Source organism: Sciurus carolinensis, chromosome 18, assembly GCF_902686445.1.
Source record: "Sciurus carolinensis chromosome 18, mSciCar1.2, whole genome shotgun sequence".
NCBI lineage: Eukaryota > Metazoa > Chordata > Mammalia > Rodentia > Sciuridae > Sciurus > Sciurus carolinensis.
The window spans coordinates 56,025-76,999 of record NC_062230.1 but is presented as its reverse complement, the minus strand read 5'-3'; the positions used below and the strand labels follow the sequence as shown (position 1 = coordinate 76,999).

At 47.6% G+C, this 20,975-nt stretch overlaps 1 protein-coding gene across 10 annotated transcripts; it reads right to left on the bottom strand.

The window, feature by feature from the left end:
- Window positions 1–1,171: 1,171 nt before the first annotated feature.
- Window positions 1,172–20,512, bottom strand: Znf713 (zinc finger protein 713). Of its 10 annotated transcripts, none has more exons than XR_007106160.1 (8): window positions 20,342–20,505; window positions 17,819–18,029; window positions 16,738–16,826; window positions 15,336–15,462; window positions 14,993–15,085; window positions 13,623–13,818; window positions 13,084–13,511; window positions 8,922–9,056 (listed from the first exon to the last, which is right to left on the bottom strand). XR_007106160.1 is itself a non-coding variant. In XM_047534131.1 (6 exons), exons 2-6 carry the CDS (start codon window positions 17,916–17,918, stop codon window positions 1,628–1,630), a joined length of 558 nt encoding a protein of 185 aa, XP_047390087.1. In that variant the 5' UTR covers window positions 17,919–18,029; window positions 20,342–20,512; the 3' UTR covers window positions 1,172–1,627. The 10 variants fall into 10 exon arrangements, 7 of the variants coding, with proteins under 7 accessions (XP_047390087.1, XP_047390086.1, XP_047390084.1 ...); XR_007106159.1 differs by lacking the exon at window positions 8,922–9,056 and adding an exon at window positions 9,352–9,486; XR_007106161.1 differs by lacking the exon at window positions 13,084–13,511 and having other exon boundaries at window positions 8,939–9,056.
- Between the last annotated feature and the right edge of the window lie 463 nt (window positions 20,513–20,975).

Sequence of the window (20,975 nt, the reverse complement as noted above, 5' to 3'; positions counted from 1 at the left end):
GGGGCAGTGGGAATGAAAGAGGAAGGATGGGAGCCGTCTCGGAGGCTGAGCTCAGACAAGGGCCTGAGCCAGGTGGTGGGCTGCGCCAGAGGGCAACGGACAGGACCCATGTGTTGGCACGCCCAGGCTGCCGTGGCGCCACAGGCTGCGTGTGTGAACAGTACGGACCTATCTGCCCCCCACTCTGGAGCCTGGAAGTCCAGGATGAAGGTCTTGCCAATCCAGTTTCTTACCCACTTTCGACTTTGCTTTGTCACTGTCCCTCCTCTGACAAAACTTTTAGTCAGGCTCCTCTGAGTCTTCTAACTTAGAGGCCCTGACCTTGAAGAGTCCAGTTTGAGCAAGGATCCTGCGAGGTCAGCTGGGCACCTCTCATTCCACCCGGGGTGGTGGTCCTCCCCTGTCCTCAGTATGGCGTGGCCCTGCCTCCTTCAGCAAGAGCCCTCTTACCCGTGACATTTGTCATTCACATCCTTCTCCTTGGCTGTACTCCACTGTCCTGCTGCCCAGTGTCCAACTGGCCTCTCTCCTCACTTCAAGACACTGCAGTGGTCCCTGTGTTTTGGTGGTCCCCCACAAGTCTCACTTGCCAGCTTTAAAAAGTGTCACAGATGGTGTTTCCTGAACAGTCTTCACATGGCCTTTCCTCTCTGGGCACGCGGAGTAGCGGGAAGCAGGAAGGAGAACAGGAAGGGCTGTGCAGAGCAGAGAGACACGCCTGCAAGAGGAGCCAGGTCTGGCTCTCAGGCCTCAGGCCAGATCCTCCTTTATACTGTCATTGCTCTAACATCATCTATGCAGAGTTTCTGAGTCAAGGCTTTATCACTGGGGTAAATGACTTAATTTCTCTGCTTTCAGGATGGTTATATAAACTATAAGGTACAGGTTATATACTCAATAAATGTTAGTTTGCTTGCATCTCATTTATAATCTGAATGTCTCACTGTAGAAATTTAAGAAATTCTTATTAAATGAATAGATAGTATCACCTAACATTTATAGGATATTTTCTAGGTACTAGACACTATGAAAATTTATATGCTTTCCTCTCCTACCTACCACAAATTTATTAGGCAGAAAAAAACTATTGGTTCCATGTTACAGATGAGGAAACAGATGGTCAGAGAGCTGAGTCTCACAGCCACCAATGGAAGAACGGGAACTTGAGCTTTGGCTGCCTGACCACTCTCGTCTGCCTCCTCGCTACTAATGAGTCAAAGGTTTAAGTTCCTATTTTATTGCCAGAATTGCAGATAGAATTGAAGGACAAGGCTTTTTTCCCTAGGAGGTTAGATTCAGCTGTGACTAGAATGTCTGTCTCTCCAGAATTCCTATGTTGGCACCTAAAACCCAATGTGATGGTGTTAAGTGGGAGCCAGGAGTGGTAGTGTAAGCCTGTGATTCCCCTCAAAGGCTATTGTGTGTCTGCACTGGGTTGGAACAGGGTGGAAGGAGGGCTGGGAGGAGCTTGTGGAGAGTAGTGCTAGGCAGACCTGAGCGAGGTTGAGAGGGCAAGTCTCCAGACCGGGTTCCTGCTGAGCACCCCATATGCGTTCTTTTAAAAAGCATTTACAGAGACACTCTGTGAAGCCAAGAGGATCTGCCACATTCCTCAGCAAACAACCGGCTATGTGCAGGAGAAATGCAGACCCAGACTCTTCCATGCTGATAAGAACAGAGTCTTCCCGCAGGGGACTCCTGTGACCTTTACACAGAGCAGGTTCCAGGACTCCAGGAGAGATGGGGTAGGTAGAAGCAAAGCCCCCACCATAAAATCTGTAGGAACAAGTTCCAAGTAGAACTGGTTAGTGAGGGACAAGCGTGGCCTTGAATCTTTAGCGCGTCATCGTAGTAGTCAAATCCATGAAGTAAGACTGTCACAGAGCTGGGGCTTTCTGGGAAACTGAGGCGGTGCAAAGACCCTCTTTTAAACCCCGATTCTTGCAATCAAATCAGAAAGATTTCAGACAGGTAATGGGAAAGGGGACACTCTTAAGGGAGAGTGGGTCCTCTCAGAGAGGAGGGGACACGTGCCTCTCCTGCACTCTAGTTTTATTGGGAGTCCTAGGAAGTTTCCAGAGACTTTGAGCCTGTCCCTTCTGTATCCTCAGGGTGCTCTAGGAGCCCCGAGATGGGTGGCTGGGTGGCAGCATGGGGTAGTCTGTCCTATACTGCCACCTACCGGCAGCTGGTGTCCCTGCATTGGGGAGGCAGGCTAGATTCAGCATGAACAGCACTAGATCCTGCCTTCTGCAAATCCTTGCGTTTTTCTGCTTCCAAGCATTCCTGGAAATCCCACGATCAACTGAACTATGTTTTCAGGGTCCTCAGGAGAAAAGAGGTCTTAGTTCCTGATGAAAATAATATTCCTGAGATCTCCAATAATCTCGGTGCTCATGAGAACTTACAAGTTTACAAGCAGTGAGGACACAGACCTTGTGAGGTTTTATGGGGATCCGAACCCATTCTGGGATAGAATGAAGTCAGGTAAACTTCCATAGGAGATCAATTTATGGCTGATGTCTTGCTCCAAGTAACAAATGAAGATCACCTAAAACTCAGAGCAGCTGGAACCTAAGAGGCACCTTCTCCTCCTGTCAGGTGAACTGGGAGGTGGCCCACATGCCAGCTCTGGCCTAAGGCGACAGACCTTAGCAAAGGCAGACATCAGGAAGGCGGAGAGCTCAGAACGCCCTTGGCTAACCCTGCAGCTGCGATGTGAGAGAAGAGAAGGGAAGACTCTGAAGAGAAAGACTGGGGAGTTCCTTCACAGCTCCCCGTAGATCTCAAGGATGGCCCCAGTCTTCACGTTACTGCCCCCGAATTGGCATAGCATGGGAATCCCCAGCCACCCAGGAAGGGCAGCCATGGTCAACAGGCAGACTGAGTTTACGTTCTTTGATCTTTGAAAAAAGCTGAGCAGGGTGTGGTGGCACAGGCCTGTAATCCCAGAAACTCAGGAGGCTGAGGCAGGACCCCATGTTCAAGGTCCGCCTGGGCAACTTACCAATGCCCATTCTCAAGATAAGAAGAAATAAAAAGGGCTGAGGAAGCAGCTCAGTGCAAGAGAGAGAGAGAGAGAGAGAGAGAGAGAGAGAGAGAGAGAGAGAGGGAGGGAGGGAGGGAGAGAGAGAGGGGGGAGGGAGGGAGGGAGAGAGAGGGAGAGAGGGAGAGAGGGAGATGGAGAGGGAGGCATAGCGAGAGGGAAGAGGGAGGGAGGGATGTGGCCAGAGGGAAGAGAGGGAGGCAGGGAGAGATCAGAAGCATAGGAGTTCGGGCTGAGTGGAAGAAAAGCCTTTGGTGAACTTGCCGACTTTGGCACTCAGTAGCTCCACAGTGGGTGTGGTGGGAGGTGCCGCTGACAGGGACCTCAACTCAGGATGAGTGCATTCTTTTTTTTTTTTTGCAGTACTGGGGATCAAACTCAGGGCCTTGTGCTTGCAAGGCAAGCACTCTACCAGCTGAGCTATCTCCCCAGCCCAGGATGAGTGCATTCTTGACAATGCACCACAGAAAGGAACTTAAGGACTCCTCAGCCAGAGGCACACATTTTTGGGGAAAGCAGACACATTCAAGGGAGAGAGGGTGCCTCTCACTAGCGAGCGGCTGTGGGCCAGCAGGAACCTGGGCCATGCAGTGCCAGGAGTGGGAAGCACAGCCCGGCCGAGTCAGGGCTGACCGCAGTCTCCCAGGCCAGCTCAGTGAGGTGGGGCCAGGGTGCAGACTGGGCTGCTCACAGCAGCTAGCTTGTGCTTCAGTGGCTCTGGGGTCCTAGTTCTGATGTTCCATGGACATTCACTACTCTCAATGGTTCATGGGCGCTTCTTTTGTGAGTCTCAATATGTATGTTCTCCCTTCTATCTCCCCAAATTTCTATCTCTAACTCTAAATGCAGCATTTTTTTCTGTACTTGGTATTCTTCCAGGAGTTCTTTACCACTGATCTATATCCCTAGATCTTTTTTTTTTTTTAATTTTTGAGATAGTATCTTACTAAGTTGCCTTGGTTGGTCGTGAACTTGTGATCCTTCTGCTTCAGCCTCCCAAGTTGCTGGGATTACAGGCACATGCTATCACACCTGGCCCTGGCCCTTTTTATTTTGAGATATGGTCTCACTAAGTTGCCCAGGCTGGCCTCAAATTTGTGATCCTCCTGTCTTGGCCTCCTGAGTAGTTGGGATTGCTAGTGGGCAACACTATGCCCAGTTAGGAATGTGCTTTTCTTATAAACTCCCAAGTGAAGATCAGAGGGGTGATCCCAGCATCGTAGCCTAAGGGTCATAATCCCTCATTACACACTCCTAGTTATATAGTCATGGGTAAATACTCAAGAGTTTCTCATCTACATTGGGCAAAGAGCAACTGTTAGCAATACAAAATCTGATATGATTCCTTGCATCTTATTAGACCATAATGGAGTGAAATCAGAAAGTGACATGACAAAACCCTACAGAAACTATAAAAATACATGGATATTGAACAATACTCTTGAATGATGAATGGGTGATAGAAGAAATCAAGGGAGAAATTTAAAAATTTTTAGACTCAAACAAGAATAGTGATACAACATACCAGAACCTCTGGGACTCTATGAAGGTACATTTAAGAGGAGAGTTTATAGCTATGAGTGCCTACATAGAAAATCAGAAAGATCCAAAATAAACCTAAGGATGCCTCTCAAAGCCTGTGAAAAAGAACAAACCAACTCCAAAATCTGTAGAAGACAGGAAGTAATTAAAATCAGAGCCAAAATGAATGAAACTGTGAATAAAAAAATACAAAGGCTCAATGAAAAAAAGAGTTGGTTCTTTGAAAAGATAAATAAGATTGATAACCAAAAGAAAATGAGAGGAGACCCAAATTAATAAAATTAGAGGTGAGAAAGGAGAAATCACCACAGACATCACAGAAGTCCAGTGGATCATTAGGGACTATTTTGAAAACTTATATTCCAATAAGTTAAGAAAATCTAGAAGAAATGGACATGTTTCTGGACAAATATAATCTGCCAAAACTGAATCAAAAGGACATAGAAAACCCAAACAGACCAACAACTAGTAATGAGATGGAAGGAATAATAAAGTCTTCCAATAAAGAAGAGCCCAGGACCAGCTGGATTCTCAGCCAAATTCTACCAGACCTTTAAAGAAGAACTAATGCGAATGCTTCTCAAATTTTTCCATGAAATAGAAAGGAATGGAGCACTTCCAAATTCATTCTATGAAGCCAGTATCACACTTATACCAAAACCCAATAAGAACACATTGAAGTAAGAAGACTACAGACCAATATCCCCGATGAACTTACATGCAAAAATACTTAATAAAATATTAGCAAATTGTGTTCAACAACATATTAAGAAGAATGTACACCATGACCAAGTTGGTTTTATTCTGGTGATGCAAGGATGGTTTAACATGTGTAAATCAATAAAAGTTATTAATCACATAAATAGAATTTAGACAAAAATCACTTAAGTTATCTTGATAGATGTAGAGCAAGCCTTTGACAAAATTCAGCACCCATTCATCATAAAAATACTGAAGAGACTAGGGACAGAAGGAACCTACTAAAAATCACAAAGCTGTATATGAAAAACCCAAAGCTAACCTTATAGTAAATGGGCAAAAACTGAAAGCATTTCCTTTAAAATTTGGAAAAAGACAAGGATGTCCACTCTCACCACTCTTATTTAATATAGTGTTATAAATTCTAGTCAGAGCTATTAGGCAAGAGAAGGAAATAAAAGGGATAAAAATAAGAAAGGAAGAAGTCAAATTATCACTGTTTGCAGATGATATGATATACTCACACAATCCACAATATTCCACCAGAAAACTGATAGAGCTAATAAACAAATTCAGCAAAGTAGCAGGTTACAAAATCAACATATAAAAATCAGTAGCTTTCCGGAGCTGGAGTTATGGCTCAGAGGTAGAGTGCTTGCCTGGTATGTGTGAGGCCCTGGGTTCACTTCTCAGCACCACATACAAATAAATGAATAAAATAAAAAAGATTCATTGACAACTAAAAAACATTTTTAAAAAATCAAGTTTTCCTATATACCAACAATGAATCCACTCAGAAAGAAACCAGGAAAATAATCCCATTCACAGTAGCCTCAAAAAAGAATAAACTATCTAGGAAAAAATCTTACCAAGGAGGTGAAAGACCTATACAATTAAAACTACAGAACACTGAAGAAAGAAACTGAAGAAGACACAGGAGGATGGAAAGACCTCCCGTGTTTGTGGATAGGCATAATCAGTATTGTGAAATGTAACAAAAGCAATACACAGACTATACAATACCCATCAAAATACCAATGACATTCTTCATAGAACTGTAAGTCCTAAAATTCATATGGAAGTGAAAAAGACCTCAAATATAGAAAGAAATATGAAATTAAAAAGGACCAAGCTACAATACCTGATCTCAGGACATGCTGCAGAGCCACAGTAACCAAGCAGCATGGGACTGATGTAAAAACACACACAGTTCTAGAAATGAACCCACACAGCTACAGCCCACAGGCTCCTGCCAAAGGTGCCAGAGATAATGTGGAGGAGGGTCAGCCTCTTCAAAATGGTGCTGGGAAAACCGGTTATCCACATGCAGAAGATTGCAACTTGACCCGTATCTCTCACACTGTTACCAAGGTTAACTTGAGATGGATCCAAGATCTTAATGTAAGACCTTAAACTCTGAAACTACTAGAAGAAAATGCAAATACTTCAAGACTTGTCACAGGTATGAATTTATTTGGACGAGACCCCCAAAACAAAATGACAAACAGGATTATATCTCACTATGAAGCTTCTGCACAGCAAAGGAAACAGCAGAGTGGAGAAGGCACCTACAGAAGATAAGGACATATCTGCCAACTATTGATCTGGCAAAGGATCAGTATCCAGAATAGAGGAGGAATCCATACAGAAACCCCTAGATGCTCCAATTAAAATATAGGCAAGTTATCTGAATAGAATCTTCTTGAAAAATGCAAATGACCAATAAATACATGAAAATGGCTCAATATCATTAACTGTTAGGAAAATCCAAATAAGAACTACAAATAAGTGTTCTCTCACTCCAGTTAGAATTGCTATTATTAAAAAAAAAAAAAATACCAAATGCAGGTGAAGATGTGGAAAAAAAAGAACACTTCTATAGTGTTTGTGGAAATGTAAATTGACACAGCCCTTGCAGAGTCTGGAGATCCCTCAAAGCCAAACAGATCTGCCACATGATCCAGCCATCCCACTTCTGGGAATATATCCAAAGGAAGTGAACCAGCATACTCAGAGACACCTGCACACCCTTGTTTACTGCAGCACTATGCACAACAGCCAAGATATGGAACCAGCTTAGGTGCCCATGGACAGATGAGTGGACAAAGAAAATGTGGTGCATACACACCTTGGAATATTATTCAGCTACAGAGGATGAAATCCGGTCACTTGCAGGAAAATGGGAGGAACTGGAGGACATTATGCTGAATGAAATAGGTCAGGCACAGAAAGACGAGCACCGCATGTTCTTTCATGTGGAAGGAAAAAGGCTGACCTCAGGTAACCGCTAGAAGCTGGGAGGTGTATGTTGGGCAGGGAGCACAGACACAGGGCGGCTGCGTTCTACCGGGCACCCCTGTACATGCAGGAAAGTATGCTGGGTTCCACAAATGACGCAGCTGATACACGTCAGCCATAAACAAAGAAAAACGAAGCCCACGTTTTCCATGGGTGAACTTAAAACTAGTGTAGCAGGCTTCTCTAAATCAATTTTTCAAAGGTCATCAACATGACCCTCAGTGTTCCTCAAGACTCTTTCAAAATGACCCCAGGATTTGTCGGAAGACGACAATGCAGACTGTTATAAAATAATAAGGTAATAACAGAAATCCTACCATGATGTCCATCAAACAATGAGGCCTTCTGCGGCACATCAATGGACACTTCTGAATCCAAAAGTTGATATTTATTCTTATAGAAGTTAGACTGTCATTAGCATAGCAAACACATGATTTCCATAAATAAAAGTTCCTAGGTCAAACTAAAAATTCTATGCCCTTTAAAAAATATTATGATTAGATATAGCAAAAGCTGTAAAGGAAGCACAAAATGACCGAAGCCATTCTGAGAAACACTCCTTTTGTTTATTTGTTTAATAATGTATACTACAGCACTGCCTTGGTCAACAGGTTTTGTAGTATAAAACTTAGAGGTGACTAATGATAGCTTATCACTTACAGGATTTCTGTTCATTTCTTTGAAAAGTGTTAAATCAACTTGAAACATGACTCAATGTTTGTGTAAAATAAAATAATTTTCCCAGTCTACTCCTCCTCCTGGGAATGTAATAGGCTAACAGTTTATTTATTTGGTTTTTATGCATTAAAAGTTTATAAGCTTTCCATCTGCTGTGAATAATCTGAGTTACTGGATCATCGAAGGAAAACAATTTCCCACATTTCACTTGTGGATGAATCGTGTGCTGCTAAGTGGAGGACCGTGGCTGAAGGCTTTCCCACACTTACACTCATGCACCTTCCCCCGGGTGTGGGTTTTCCTGTGCTGGTTCAGGTGTGCACTCTGGCTGAAGGCTTTCCCACACTCGGGACATTTGTAAGGCCTCTCTCCGGTGTGGGTCCTCTCGTGCTGGTTCAGGTGTGTCCTCTGACTGAAGGCTTTCTCACAGAAGCTGCATTCATAGGGTTTCTCTCCCGTGTGCAGTCTATGATGCTCAGTAAGAGACGTGATACGGCTGAAGGCCTTGCCACACTGACTGCACTTATAGGGCTTCTCCCCGGTGTGGATCCTCAGATGCTGGGTGAAGGAGGAATGCTGGCGGAAGGCTTTCCCACACTCGTTGCATATAAAAGGTTTTTCCCCTGTGTGAATTCTCTGATGTTGAATGAGATGTATTCTCTGGCTGAATCTCTTCCCACATTCATCACACTTATAGGGCTTCTCTCCCTTAAGCCCTGGCTGAGGCTGGCTGAGAGAGGAGTTATGGCTGAAGGCCTTTCCACATTCCAGAGGGTTCTCTGTTGCATGTGCACTATTGGGAAGAAGAATATGTTGACCGAAGGTTCTTCCACACTCATTAAATTCACAGGGGTTCTCTCTCACAGGGTTTTCCCGAAAGCAGATCAAGTCTGAGCTATGCCTGAGGCTATTTCCTTGTGTGCCATAACAAGGGGGAATCTGAATGGAAGGAATTCCCTGACCATAGTTGTCCCCTGACCTCCTACATTCGCTGCTTCTCTCCTGTGTGAGCTTTTGGTGGATGAGAGATACTGGTCCCAAATGTCTCTGCTGGTTTTCTTGGTTCCACTCTAATTGACAATCAAGATCCCAGAGTCCTCCTAAGATGGAGTACCAGAAACGGTCTCCTGTTAGTCTTTGCATTATCATGTCCTGGGTTTGGTTTTCATCGGAAATACTCTGGTTTAGAGCTGACTTTTTTACTTCAGGGATGTTCTCCCCATCTAAAAGAAATTCAGAATGTATAAATACATTCTCATACAAACATAAATACTCTTTATGCTTTGAAAAAGAACTTAAGGCGTAAAGAACTGCCAAGTGAAACTGGCAGTACCCGTGGCATTCAGTTTCCAAACAAGGCCACGGGAAGATGAGGAGGGAGAGACAGAACAGTGAGAGGGGATCAGAAACCTGGTGTAGTCAAGAGAGCTGCTCACCAGGAGTGCCAGGGTGGAAGGAGATGGGTGGCCAGAAGCACCAGGGCTCGCAGTGGCTTCTTGGGGAAGGCGGGCCCGGCGGCCCTGCAGCCTCGCCTGTGGGTTCTCCTGCTGTGAGGCCAGAAGCCTGCTGGGGAAGTGTCTTCCTATGTTTAATCTTTTGTTTAAGCTGATAAATTGTGCTTGTCTGTACCAAGCGTACTGAAGTATACTTGCCTGTATTTGAATATCATGGAAACACAAAGAAAGAGTCTACCGGTAAAATAATCATCTGGAGCCTGTCTTGCCTGATCTTTTTCCCTGTGTTTACACAAATATCCATGAAAACGACAGTTTGATCAAGCACGACTCATGGATTATGATAAAAACAAGATTTCATTGTTTTCCCACCACTGCTCTGAATTCTATTGAGCGGGGCATCTTCTGTGTCTCCGTGACATCTGGACATGGCTACTCTGCCACCCCAGGTCAGTGCAGTGTCCCTCCTCCTGGCCTCCCGCCACCCCTGCCCTCTTCCTGCCCCTCCCCAATGTCTCCCAGTAACTGCTTCTCTCTTCCCGCTCTCCTCATTCACTAACTGGGCTAATTCTTGTCACAGGAGGCAGGAGAGGGATGTTTAGAGGATGACGAGGTCAGGAGGTGAGGTTCTGAACCACTGGAGAGCTCCAATTTTAGGCTTGGCAGATGGTTGACATTGAGTCAGTTTGGGGAACTTTGATGACTCTTGGGAAGTTCTTAGAGGACTCTCCTCTCCTGTCACTTCCATTATCTAGACAGATATCTTTCTATCTCAGGCATGAATCCTACTTGACCAGAGCCAAGGTCATGCTGGCTGACCCCCAAGAAACACCCTGTCCAACAAACATTGGTAGTGTGGACTCACCCTCCCCGCTGGCTCACCACCAGTCAGTCAGCTGCCCCCGGGGCCCTAGACGTTCTGGGCGAGCCAGCTCTGGCTTTCTCAGACGTGAGTCATGCCCTGGTATTGGTCTTGTGACCACAGGGAACATGCATCACAGCTGTCTGAGTGTGCCCTCCACACTGGGTGGCCATATCATTACTGTCCCAACTGGGGCTTTCGTCACCAAAAGTGGTACCACTAACAATTACACCAGGAACTTGGGGGGAGGAATCCCATGACTGTAACTTGACTCTCCCCTTCAGCCCCCTCCCTTCCACCGCTTCCCTCAAAAGAGGGTTAGGGCCTCACAACAGTTTTCCCCTAAGAAACATCTTCTCAAGGGTCTCACTCAGATCTCTTCATACCCTTGATCTGGTGGGCTCAGGGCTAGAGTCCCATGGCTGTTTTCCATCTGCATGACGTAGGGGACTTCCCACACCTACCCTGGTGGGGCAGATATCTTCTGTCAGCTCTGATCCTGCCAGTTTCTTCTAACACACATATTTGGATGTAATTATACATAGTTTTTACTTATTTTTATTTTTTAGTTTTTACTTAGTTTGAAACGAAAACAGAATGATAGTATATGTACAGTCTAGGTAACTTTGTTTTTCACTGAATTATATTCTGAGTATAGACTGACCTCCTTCTTTTTAAAGGTTATATCCTATTTTTAAAAAGCTACTCTCAAGTTTTAGGTTTTCAATATTTTTTGGTGCTGGGGTTGAACCCCTGAGCTACATTCCAGCCTGTTTTATTTTGACAGATCAGGCTGGCCCTGATCTTGAGACCCTCCTGCCTCAGCCTCCTGGTAGCTGGGATTACAGGCATGCACCACTGTGTGGCTACCTTCCCCGGGCAGGCTCAGCTTGAGATGGGCTGAGGGGAATGCTGCCTCTTCTCCTTCCTGGTCTCAGACTAAGGTCAATGCAGGGTTCTGCAACCCCGTCCACTTGTGGGCTTCTTGGTAGCAGAGCTCATCTGTGAACGCCAGCGCTGGCTGCCTCTCAGTCTCAGGTGACCTCCGGCCACATCCTTCCTCTGCTCCAGCCAATTCTCTGCATGACTTCCCTTCTGTATCCCTGGGCTTTTCAGGCCCTGCTCCTTCTAGTCTCAACCCACTTTGAAATTCTTTCCTGATCAAGTCTTGACCTAATTGGCCTAATCCTCTGGGAGGAGTGCCCTCTGCCATTCTGTGGACCTCCCTTCCCATCACCTCCTGGCCAGCGGGCCTTCACATACCCAGCAGGTCAATTAGGGGGAATTACCAAGAAGAAAGAAGAGAGGAAAGGGTCTGAGAGAACGGGAGGGCTGAGGGAAGGAGAAGAAGAGAGCGCCCAGGCTTCTGACTCCCAGGCTGGACTACATATCTGTCTTCATGGGACCACTCAGAAAGTTAAGGAAGGGAGAAGAGGCTAGGGGGAAAAAGGGGTGCCAAGAGCAGAGATTAGGAAGGAAAAATATCCAGATCACCGGCAGCCCTTTTGGAAGGCAGGGGCACAGAGCCCAACTGTGCAGGCTGGGAAGGTACTCTCACATGGAGCCGGAGCTTTCTACCTGAGTTGCACCCCAGCCCTCTGTAGAAAAGTCTGATTTTGAGACAGAGACCCTCTGAGTTGCCCCGGCTGACTGAGTTAGTGATCTTCCTGCCTCGGCCTCTGGGTAAGGAATCTCCAGTTCAGTGCCACCTCTTCCCAAGGGCGGTCTCAGCCTCATTCAGTTCTACCTGCTTCCCACCTCGTCTAGACCTGTTTCTTTGACTGTGTTGCTCTCTAGTTTTCAGTCCTCTTTAGGCTTTGTGCACTTCCTGGAGTTTGCCAAATCACTAGTTCTTGATTAGCTTTCCTCCTTTAGTGTCACTGATTCATCGGGCCCCCCACTTGGCACTATGGATGCTGCTGGGTGCTAACTATGGGAAACAGCATGCACCGGTGCGCAGGGAAGCCACCGCCGGGGAATCTCGCTGGGCCTTCACAGCTGCAGACTCCTGCACCTCTGGTCAGCTTCCGCCCGCCTACTAAGCCACCCAGTTCTCACCCTGCACCTGCTTTCCAGCTCCATCGCGCTCAGCAGCAGACCCTGCTCTCCGATTTTCCAAGAAAACAGAAGTCGCCATACAGGAACACTGACACCTCCCACCAACAAACTCACCACACACACACACACACACACACACACACACACACACACACACACACACACGGCCCTGCCTCCTTCCCGCCAACGCACTGCACGCTCTCTGCGACCCCGCCCCAGCTCACATCTGCTCCACCTTCCTTCCGCCGAGTCCTCCCTTCAGTTATGAGTAGGAGGAAATCACTCCTGCTTGGAACCATCTCCTCACACATCTTTCTCTCCCTTATTCTAGGGAAACCCTCTCCATTTCCTCCTCTCCTGCCTCGCTTCTTATAAACCCACAATAACGCACTAGCACCGCTGTGTTTTCTAATCAGGTACAGACTGACTCCTCCCAATCACCCCACCTTTTCTCTCGCTGATGCAATCACGGCCTCATTGTTGCTCAATCACTGGAGATTTTCCAGGTCTCCTCTTGGCTAGGAAGAGATTTTGGGTAAATTGGTGCTGGCCAGTGTCCATAACAAGGAGGCATGGCCTGCAGCACCTGAAGGGACATGCCAGAATTCGGTCACCCAGCGAGGTCATCCTTTCGGTCCCTTGAGTAACAGGAGTGCTTCACTGCACCTTCATGAGGACCACTGGCTGTCTGGCAGGGCCATGAGGAACCATGGAGGATCTGCCTGGAAGAGACTGCAAGGTTGCCTGCCTGATGAAGGGCGTGAAAGGGAATCAGCTGCTTGAGAGGCCCTGTGAGCCCTGGGCATCCAGCGCAGCTGACTGAAGAAGCTGGGAAGTTGTTCTGCAGTTAGTGATTGATTTTTCTAGGTGAGGCCTGTGGGCAGGGACACAAGAGGGGTCAATGTGGATCCTACAAATGTAGCATGTGCAGTCTGGGGAAGGATGAGCCCTGCCCTCTGCGTAGGTTCCTGCCTTGGCAATTCACCTGCACAGGGAGTTTTACAATCTCTTCCTTCAGTGTCCTGCTCCCAGGTTCAGAGCTGTGCAGGGCTGTAGAAATGTGCCACCGGCGGTTGTGGGGGAAGCGCCAGGGTTCTTCACAGCACGTCTTAATTACCAGACTCTGCTCATGGAAGGGGGGCACTGCCAGCCAGAGTTCTGCTCCTGAGGTCTCAGCGGGGCTGAAACAGGAATGAGTTTCTTACTAAGAAACCTAGAGTCAAACCGAAGCCAACCTGCCTGAGAAAGCACAGTGTAAACGGCAGAGAACGAGGTCCACACAGTGGAACCAGGTGCCAGGGCACAGAATCAGAGGGCAGAGGGACTGGACAGGGAAGGTGTGGGCGAGCCGCCCAAGCCACCAGAACAGAATTTGCCTATCTTAGCAAGCGTTTGCTGAAACAAGCAGGCAGAACATTGCCGGTGTGTTCCTGCAGTAGAAGCTATTATTATTGCTTGGTCAAGAAAGCCCATAAATAAGAAGCTCAAAGAAGAGGGGACAAAGTCAACAGACCTAGGTTTTGAAGTCTTTGATTAAATGACAGCATGACATTAATCAGCAAAAATACAATTTAAAATCTGGAGGGAGCTTGTGGGTCCCTTGTGGGAAAATAACTTGGAAGGGCAACTGAAAAGCAGAGCGCCATATTTATAAGGTGGTGCCTTCAGCAGCTCCAGGAGGAGGAGAAGGCGAGAGAGGAGGGAGGGACAGAGCTGCCACAGCAGACTAGAGGAGCCCACGGCAGCCATAGGGCAGGCAGCCTCAAGAAGGTGAGATCAACACAATCAGACCAGCAGGACACAGGTGGCTTTCTGGCCACTAGATTTGATGGGAAAGAAGTCAGTAACAGTCCCCAAGAAAATAGCTTCAGTAGCACAGGTAGAACAGGGGTCACAGCACATAGGTGCACAAGGGACTTAGGAATGAGGCTGAAGGTTCAACTAAGCTTAAAGAGTTTGATAAAAGAAAAAATGAAAAATGGGCAAAAATACAGAGCAGTTTTGATATGGAGAAGAAGGATTTGAAGAACCCTGGGAGGACATCTCAGTAGGAAATACAGAGAGAATTCTTTGTGGAGATCCATAGCATTAAGGCCACTTATGGGTGTTCACACTAAGACTTGCAAAATTACTTTTGTATTCCATATTTAAATAATAAATATATATGTTGTTGACTTAAAAAAAAAAAAAACAAAAACAGCCATTTCCATTTTGGAAATACAATTTGACCTGAATTTTTCAAAGGCCTCAGTATTCTTTAAATCCTGGGGGAGACCAGCACACACCCCAGTGAACATGTATTTTAAAAGTGAGGCTTTCCCCTGGGGTATAGGGGCCCGCATGCTCACTTCTCACCTGGAGGGGTGTCCAGGGGGCCGTCTGTTCTTGTCACCCACAGCTCCTCTTGCTCCAGCTGAGTGATTACCTCTGGCTTATAAAGCTGATGCCCTATTCATGGAAAAAAGGATGTCTTAGGAGTTCGTGCTGGGAACCACCTCTGACCTCCGTCTCTAGGGTCTCTGGGCTTGGGGAAGGGAGGCTTCAGAGGCAGCCAAATGCACTTCTCTCACACTCAACAGAGAAGGGCAGGAACAGAGGCCCCTGAGCCAGGACCTGCCGGCACCCTTGCTGGCCTGACCTGCCTTACAAAAGCTCTGCGGATTGTCGTCACAGAGGAAGGAAAGTCGGCCGCCTTTACCCAGGGCCACCAGGTTCCTGTAGTTCTCCAGCATCACGTCCCGGTAGAGGTCCTTCTGAGCAGGGTACAGCCGCTCCCACTCCTCTCTGGTGAAGTCCACGGCCACGTCCTGGAATGTCAGGGATTCCTGAAACACCAAGCGTAGCCCTGCTCAGGCAGAGGCCCTCGGGAAGGGTAAAAACAGTGCCGGGAAGAGGGAGCCTGTCAGCATTCTCCTGGGAGTGATCCAGGTCGAAACCTCCCAGACCACAAGTGCCTGTCTTTCTATCATCTTTTAAGACGTAAAAATGCGTGAGCTGGGTGCTGGTGTGGCGGGTCTGCAACGGCAGACACCTGGGAGGCGGAGGAAGGAAGGTTTTGAGTTGGAGGATAGCTCAGGCCAAACAGCAAGACCCCGTCTCAGAAAACAAAACACAAAAAAGCACGACACATTCTTTGCTTTTAAGCATTTGAAATTTGTTGCGGGGTAAAGATTCTCATCTCATCCACGGAATCAAAAGACTATAAGAGAAACTGATTTCAGAAATTAAAGAATTGAGGATGTTTTGAAACTGAAATTAGGTATCACACAGATAGATCTTACGTAACAGATTCTTATGGATTGGACAGGAAAGGAGAGAGGCTATTTGGTAGGTTAAAGAACAAAAAACAAAAAAACAGCAAAGGCAGCGCTGGGGAGTAGAAGCCACATGACCCACGTTGGGTTAGTAAGAGGAACTGCCTCATTTCAGGCAGGGATTTCACATACAAAGGGTGACCCCCCAATTCTTCCATCCCTGGTGCCTTGTAAGTGACCTTTGTTTGACACTGGCACCCACTCCTAACACACAGCTCTCTTCCTCCTTCCACCCGCAATGCTCCCCGCCTCACGGGTACAAACAAGTGCTCCTCCCACATTAGCTATAGGCTGTGATTTTATTTAATTTTCATGCCTTGATAATTCATCTTTCCAAAATGTATTTCAGTTCAATGACTTTTGCAATTTAGAGAGAAGTCACTGAGGATAGAAGAAACTGAAGAATTCATCCAAGGACATAAATTAGCAGATTGCAATGGGGTTCCTCCTTGGCTCCTGTCCAGAGCTTGTGCTCTGGTTACACCACGCAGACACCTTCTCTGCTTCTGGGTGTTCCCTTGGCCTGCCTTCCATCTCTCCAGCTTCCAGGGGCAGCTCCAGAAGCTGTGTCCACAAGGGAGAGGAAATCTGGACCACCACTTACACTCTGTATTTTTATTTTTTGTGCTGGAGTTTGGGCCCAGGGCCTCTGGCCTGCTGAGCTCACCCTGAGCTACGCTCTTGGCTCACCATCCTCCAACATCCACAGCAGGGGCTTTGTGGCTGGTGGGGTCAGTACCCACCTCTAACTTCTCCCTATTTGAGAGGAGAGGAAACTGAATGTACCTGGGACCTGACTGTCTGTGATCCATAATTCACTTCTTCCTCCTCCCTGGTCCCCTGCTGGGAAAGCACAGCCTTCAGAGAGGGCATCACTGGGAAAAGAGCAGAACCGTTCTGTTAATACGCAACGTTAGGGCTAAACGTAAACGTTGGGGCCTTTGTGTTGGGATGGCAGACAGCTCATAGAGGACCTGACACACAGGCTGTTGGATGGCTGGACCCTGGTGTCCCTGCTCCTCTTTGACCCTGAGGAATGCAGTGCAGGACTTCCTTCCTCTGGAGCACAGACACAGGAAGCGGGAGGGAAAGGACTGCCGCCGAGGTTCTTGTGTGGCATGTGGGGCGCTCGGCAGTCCTCAGCCCTGTCTGCACACTTGGTGACGTTTAACAGGATGCCAACGCTCAGTCCCTGCTCTCACAGATCCGAAACCCATTGGTCTGCAGGAGGCCTGGGCAGCAGCTTTTAAAAAAGTGTATGCTTACTGATGCATTATAATTATACAAACTAGTGGGATTTATTATGTCATATTTGTGCATGTGTATAATGCATAATTTGATCAGTCTCACTCCTAGTACCTTCCCTTCCCTCTCTTCTGGGCCCTTTTCCCCACATCCTTGCCAGTGATTACTTTTATTTGCATCCTTGATGATGGGCAACAGCATTTAAAATTCTAAATCTCCAAGTGATCCTAACTGTGGATGAAACAGATGAGGCAATGCAGAAAACACGCCAGGGCCTGTTCTTATCTTGATCCCCATGGGGTTAAATTCAGCCCAAACTTAAGACTGCGGAGACCTGCACCTCTGCTCTCAAGAGATCCCCTGAGTACACGAGGAAGACTGCCTCCTTCCCTCGGGGCACCTGTGTTCTCCTCCCCAACAGGGTCACCGCACCTCTTTGCAGGGTCTGGGTGCTGACTCTTCTGGTACCGCCTCTCCGGTCAGGAGGTTCACCAGAGCCAGCAGCTTCAGTATCCTGACCTGTCCCTAAAAGTGGCTTTAGTGCCTTATAAGTAATGCCACTCCGAGGCGTTGGAGGCCAGTGGTGTTTGCCTCTCAGCGATACCCACCCTTGGAATCTTGCCTTGTTCATGCGGAGTTGAGATGCAGGGGCTCCTGAAGGCGGCTGTCACCCTGTTACTCAGCCATCTCTGTGGGGACTCTGCTATGATACTCATATTCATCCCCTGGTAGGATCTTGTCAGCTACAGCTGCAGGTCAGGCACCTCCGTATGACGTGCATCAGAGTCACAGAAGAAATTCAGAAGTCTGAGTCAGCCGGGGACCTAAAGAATCTGAAAAGAGAAGTACAAACCATTCATGAAGACAGAGCACGGCAAGGTGTGGCATTCTTTAAAATAATCAGAAGCACTCTCAGAATTTCTGATTTGTACATTATAATAAGCAGGATGTAGAGATGTATCCAACTATACGAAATTTGGCCTCAGTCCTTTTCCTCCCTCTTCCCAGAATAGAAAACACAGTGGTCCTTGCCTGGCTCTTTCACAAAGAGGGAAAAACAGGCATTGCAATCACAGAGTGAAATGCACTCATTTGCTACTAATCAGGAAGAAAACAGTTTTGTTGTTGTTGTTGTTTACAAAGGTTGCCCTGAGAAATTGCTCTCAAAAAGTAGTGATGGAAATAAAGAAAATGCTTCTCCAAGAAGTCATTTTTTTTTTTTTCATGAGAGAAAACTGCAATTCTAGTAGACTGGCTCTGTTAGGTAAGGTAGCTTCACTGCCCAAGACATGACATTAATCTTATCAATTTGCCATGATGCAGAACTTCCAGGAGTAATTTAAAAGCACTTTAGGGGCTAGATTAAAATTTCACTACTATGGGAAAATCCCACTGTCAGAAAAGTCATATAGAAGTTCATGAAAATACCCTTAAGTTTCAAACCCAGTCACCTCAAAGACACGTATCTCATAACAAAAAACACATTTCCCAAGTTGGCAGAACAGGATGTCTCCTTTATATATATGAAAAAGACTCCCGAGATTACTTGGGTGATGTTTCCCTGAAGTGTGCTAAATGGTATGTCACTGCCTGTTACAAAAAGGGGTCAAATCAAATTTGGAAAATGTTGGCTTCAACAAAGTTAAATTAGTTTTTTTTGCTACAAATCTTGGTAGGAAGATTTAAAAAAAATTTTTTTTTAGTCGTAGATGGACACAATAACTTTATTTTGTTTATTGATTTTTTTTTTTGGTGCTGAGGAGTGAACCCAGTGCCTCTCGCATGCCGGATAAATACTTCTACCACTGAGTCACAACCTCAGTCGTTGGTAGGAAGATTTTTAATGTCTGTTGTGAATCCCAGAAAAAACCCCCAGGGGCTAGAGAGCATGTTCAGTATGTTATATATTATATGTATTGTTTTCCAAATATGTTTAGTTTGAAAATATTTTATGCCATCTACCCTTGTTTTTCAAGTCTCAGATTAAATCAGGAAAGATTCTGATATCACAGACCAGGTGAGATCCCTCAATCACCACTTTTTCAAGTGGCAGTTTTTATCACTGTAATTATCCACTTCTCCATGAAGCCAGGAATCCAGTCTGTTTTTGTACCATTCTATTTTCAGTACCCAGGGCTAAGCAGGTAGTAGGAACTAAATAAATACTTAATAAATGAGTAAATTAAAGGTTCATAGTGTTTGCTTTTCTATTTTAGAAAACACTTTAATTCGCACCAATTTTAGAATTATAGGAAAGTTGAAAAGGAGTTACGCATGTAACTCCTGTAATAAGCAATGTGAATGGTATACGCAAGTGACTCCTGTATACCATTCACACTGCTTTCCCTGTTAACATTTCATATAACCACGGTACAATGATCAAAAACAGGAGATGAACATCGATACAACACGATTAACCCAAATCAGTCACATCTCGCATTTCTTCAGTAACGATCTTTCTCTGATCTAGGATCCTGAATTTCACGCAGCTATTCTTCCTTAGTCTCTTCCAGTCTGTACCTTTTCCAGGCTTCCTGTCTTTCACGGGCCTGGCGCGCTCTTTTGTCTGTTCTTTCTGAAGGTTTAAAGGCACCTGGTGACATAACGTGCCTCTAGCGGACAGCGAACGCTGGCTGCTGCGGGTCACCCAGCGATCTCTGCAGGAAAGGCCTCTGGACTCACCCCACCAATTCCACCCGACAGTGGGGCAGGTGAGACCTGTCCTCACGCTGCTCAGGGACAGGGCCCAGTGCGGAACGGCGCCCGAGGACGGGCGGCAGAGGGGCAGTGCATTGGCCAGGGCCTTGGGAGAGGGGCCACTGGCGCGGCCGCGCGGCGCCTCACCGAGCGCGCACCAGGCTCGGCATCCGACGTCCTCAGGCGCGCCCCGCGGACCTCGGCAGAACCGCGCGCGGCCGGCTGCCCTTCCCTCGCGCGCAGTGACAGCGGCCATCCCGGGCGCAGCAGAGGCGGCGCTGGCGGAACCCGTCTGCCCGGCCGACTGCCCGGGGTGCGCGGGGTGCCGGCGGCCGCGCCGCGAGGCCAACCCACCGCGTCCACGGCGAAACGGAGGGCGAAGGGACGCGGGCCCGGGGCAGCGCAGGCTCCTCGCCCCGGCGGCCCGGGCCTCTCCGGGCGCACTCACCAGCTCCGCGGACGGGGCCCTCGCCCCGACGCCGCCGCCTGCCCGGGAGCGAAGGGCGCCGCCGGCCCACCGCGGCCTGCGCAATGGCGCCGCGGGCTCGGGGGGCGCATGCGCGGCGCCCCGGAGTGGGCGGTGGCTCGGTTGGCCGCCCACCCCGCCAGCCGCCTCCGCAGACCTCGACCCGCCCGGCCTCCGGCAGCCCTCTGCCAGCGCAGCGCACCGAGGTGCAGGTGGAGGCCCCGCACCCTGCCAATCACGCGGAGGCCGCCCCAGGTGCAGGTGGAGGCACCCCGCTAAGCACACCCGGACTGAGGGTTATGGAAAGACATATTCCTGCAAGACAGCCCCCAAGAAAAACGCAGCGACGGTGTGGCTCGGGGGCGGGGGCTTTAGCCAAACAGCAAACCTCTTCCAGTATGTCCTTTCCCATTAACAGTGGGCCCGAGGGAAAATGCAGACTTTCATCCCTGCCAATCACACTGAGGCTGCCGGGCTCTGATGCGAGCTGCACCATCGCTGCTTCTCCAGGTTCGAGGCACAAATCACCCTCTGCTCCTAGGTTTACTTTGGCGAATCTCAAAGTATAGTGATTGAACTGTTACGGGCTGCTGCTGAGAAGAGTGGAGCTTTTTAC

What these genes read in the sequence shown, in the direction of transcription:
- Znf713 (XM_047534124.1), bottom strand. Translation starts at nt 17,918, where the DNA reads ATGAATATGAGTATCATAGCAGAGTCCCCACAGAGATGGCTGAGTAAC. An exon ending in CACAGACAGTCAGGTCCCAG is followed by an intron (nt 15,463 to 16,737) that starts GTACATTCAGTT and finishes TTGGTGTTTCAG; the next exon opens with GAATCCCTGACATTCCAGGA. An exon ending in CCCCCTGGACACCCCTCCAG is followed by an intron (nt 9,487 to 14,992) that starts GTGAGAAGTGAG and finishes AATTTCTTTTAG; the next exon opens with ATGGGGAGAACATCCCTGAA.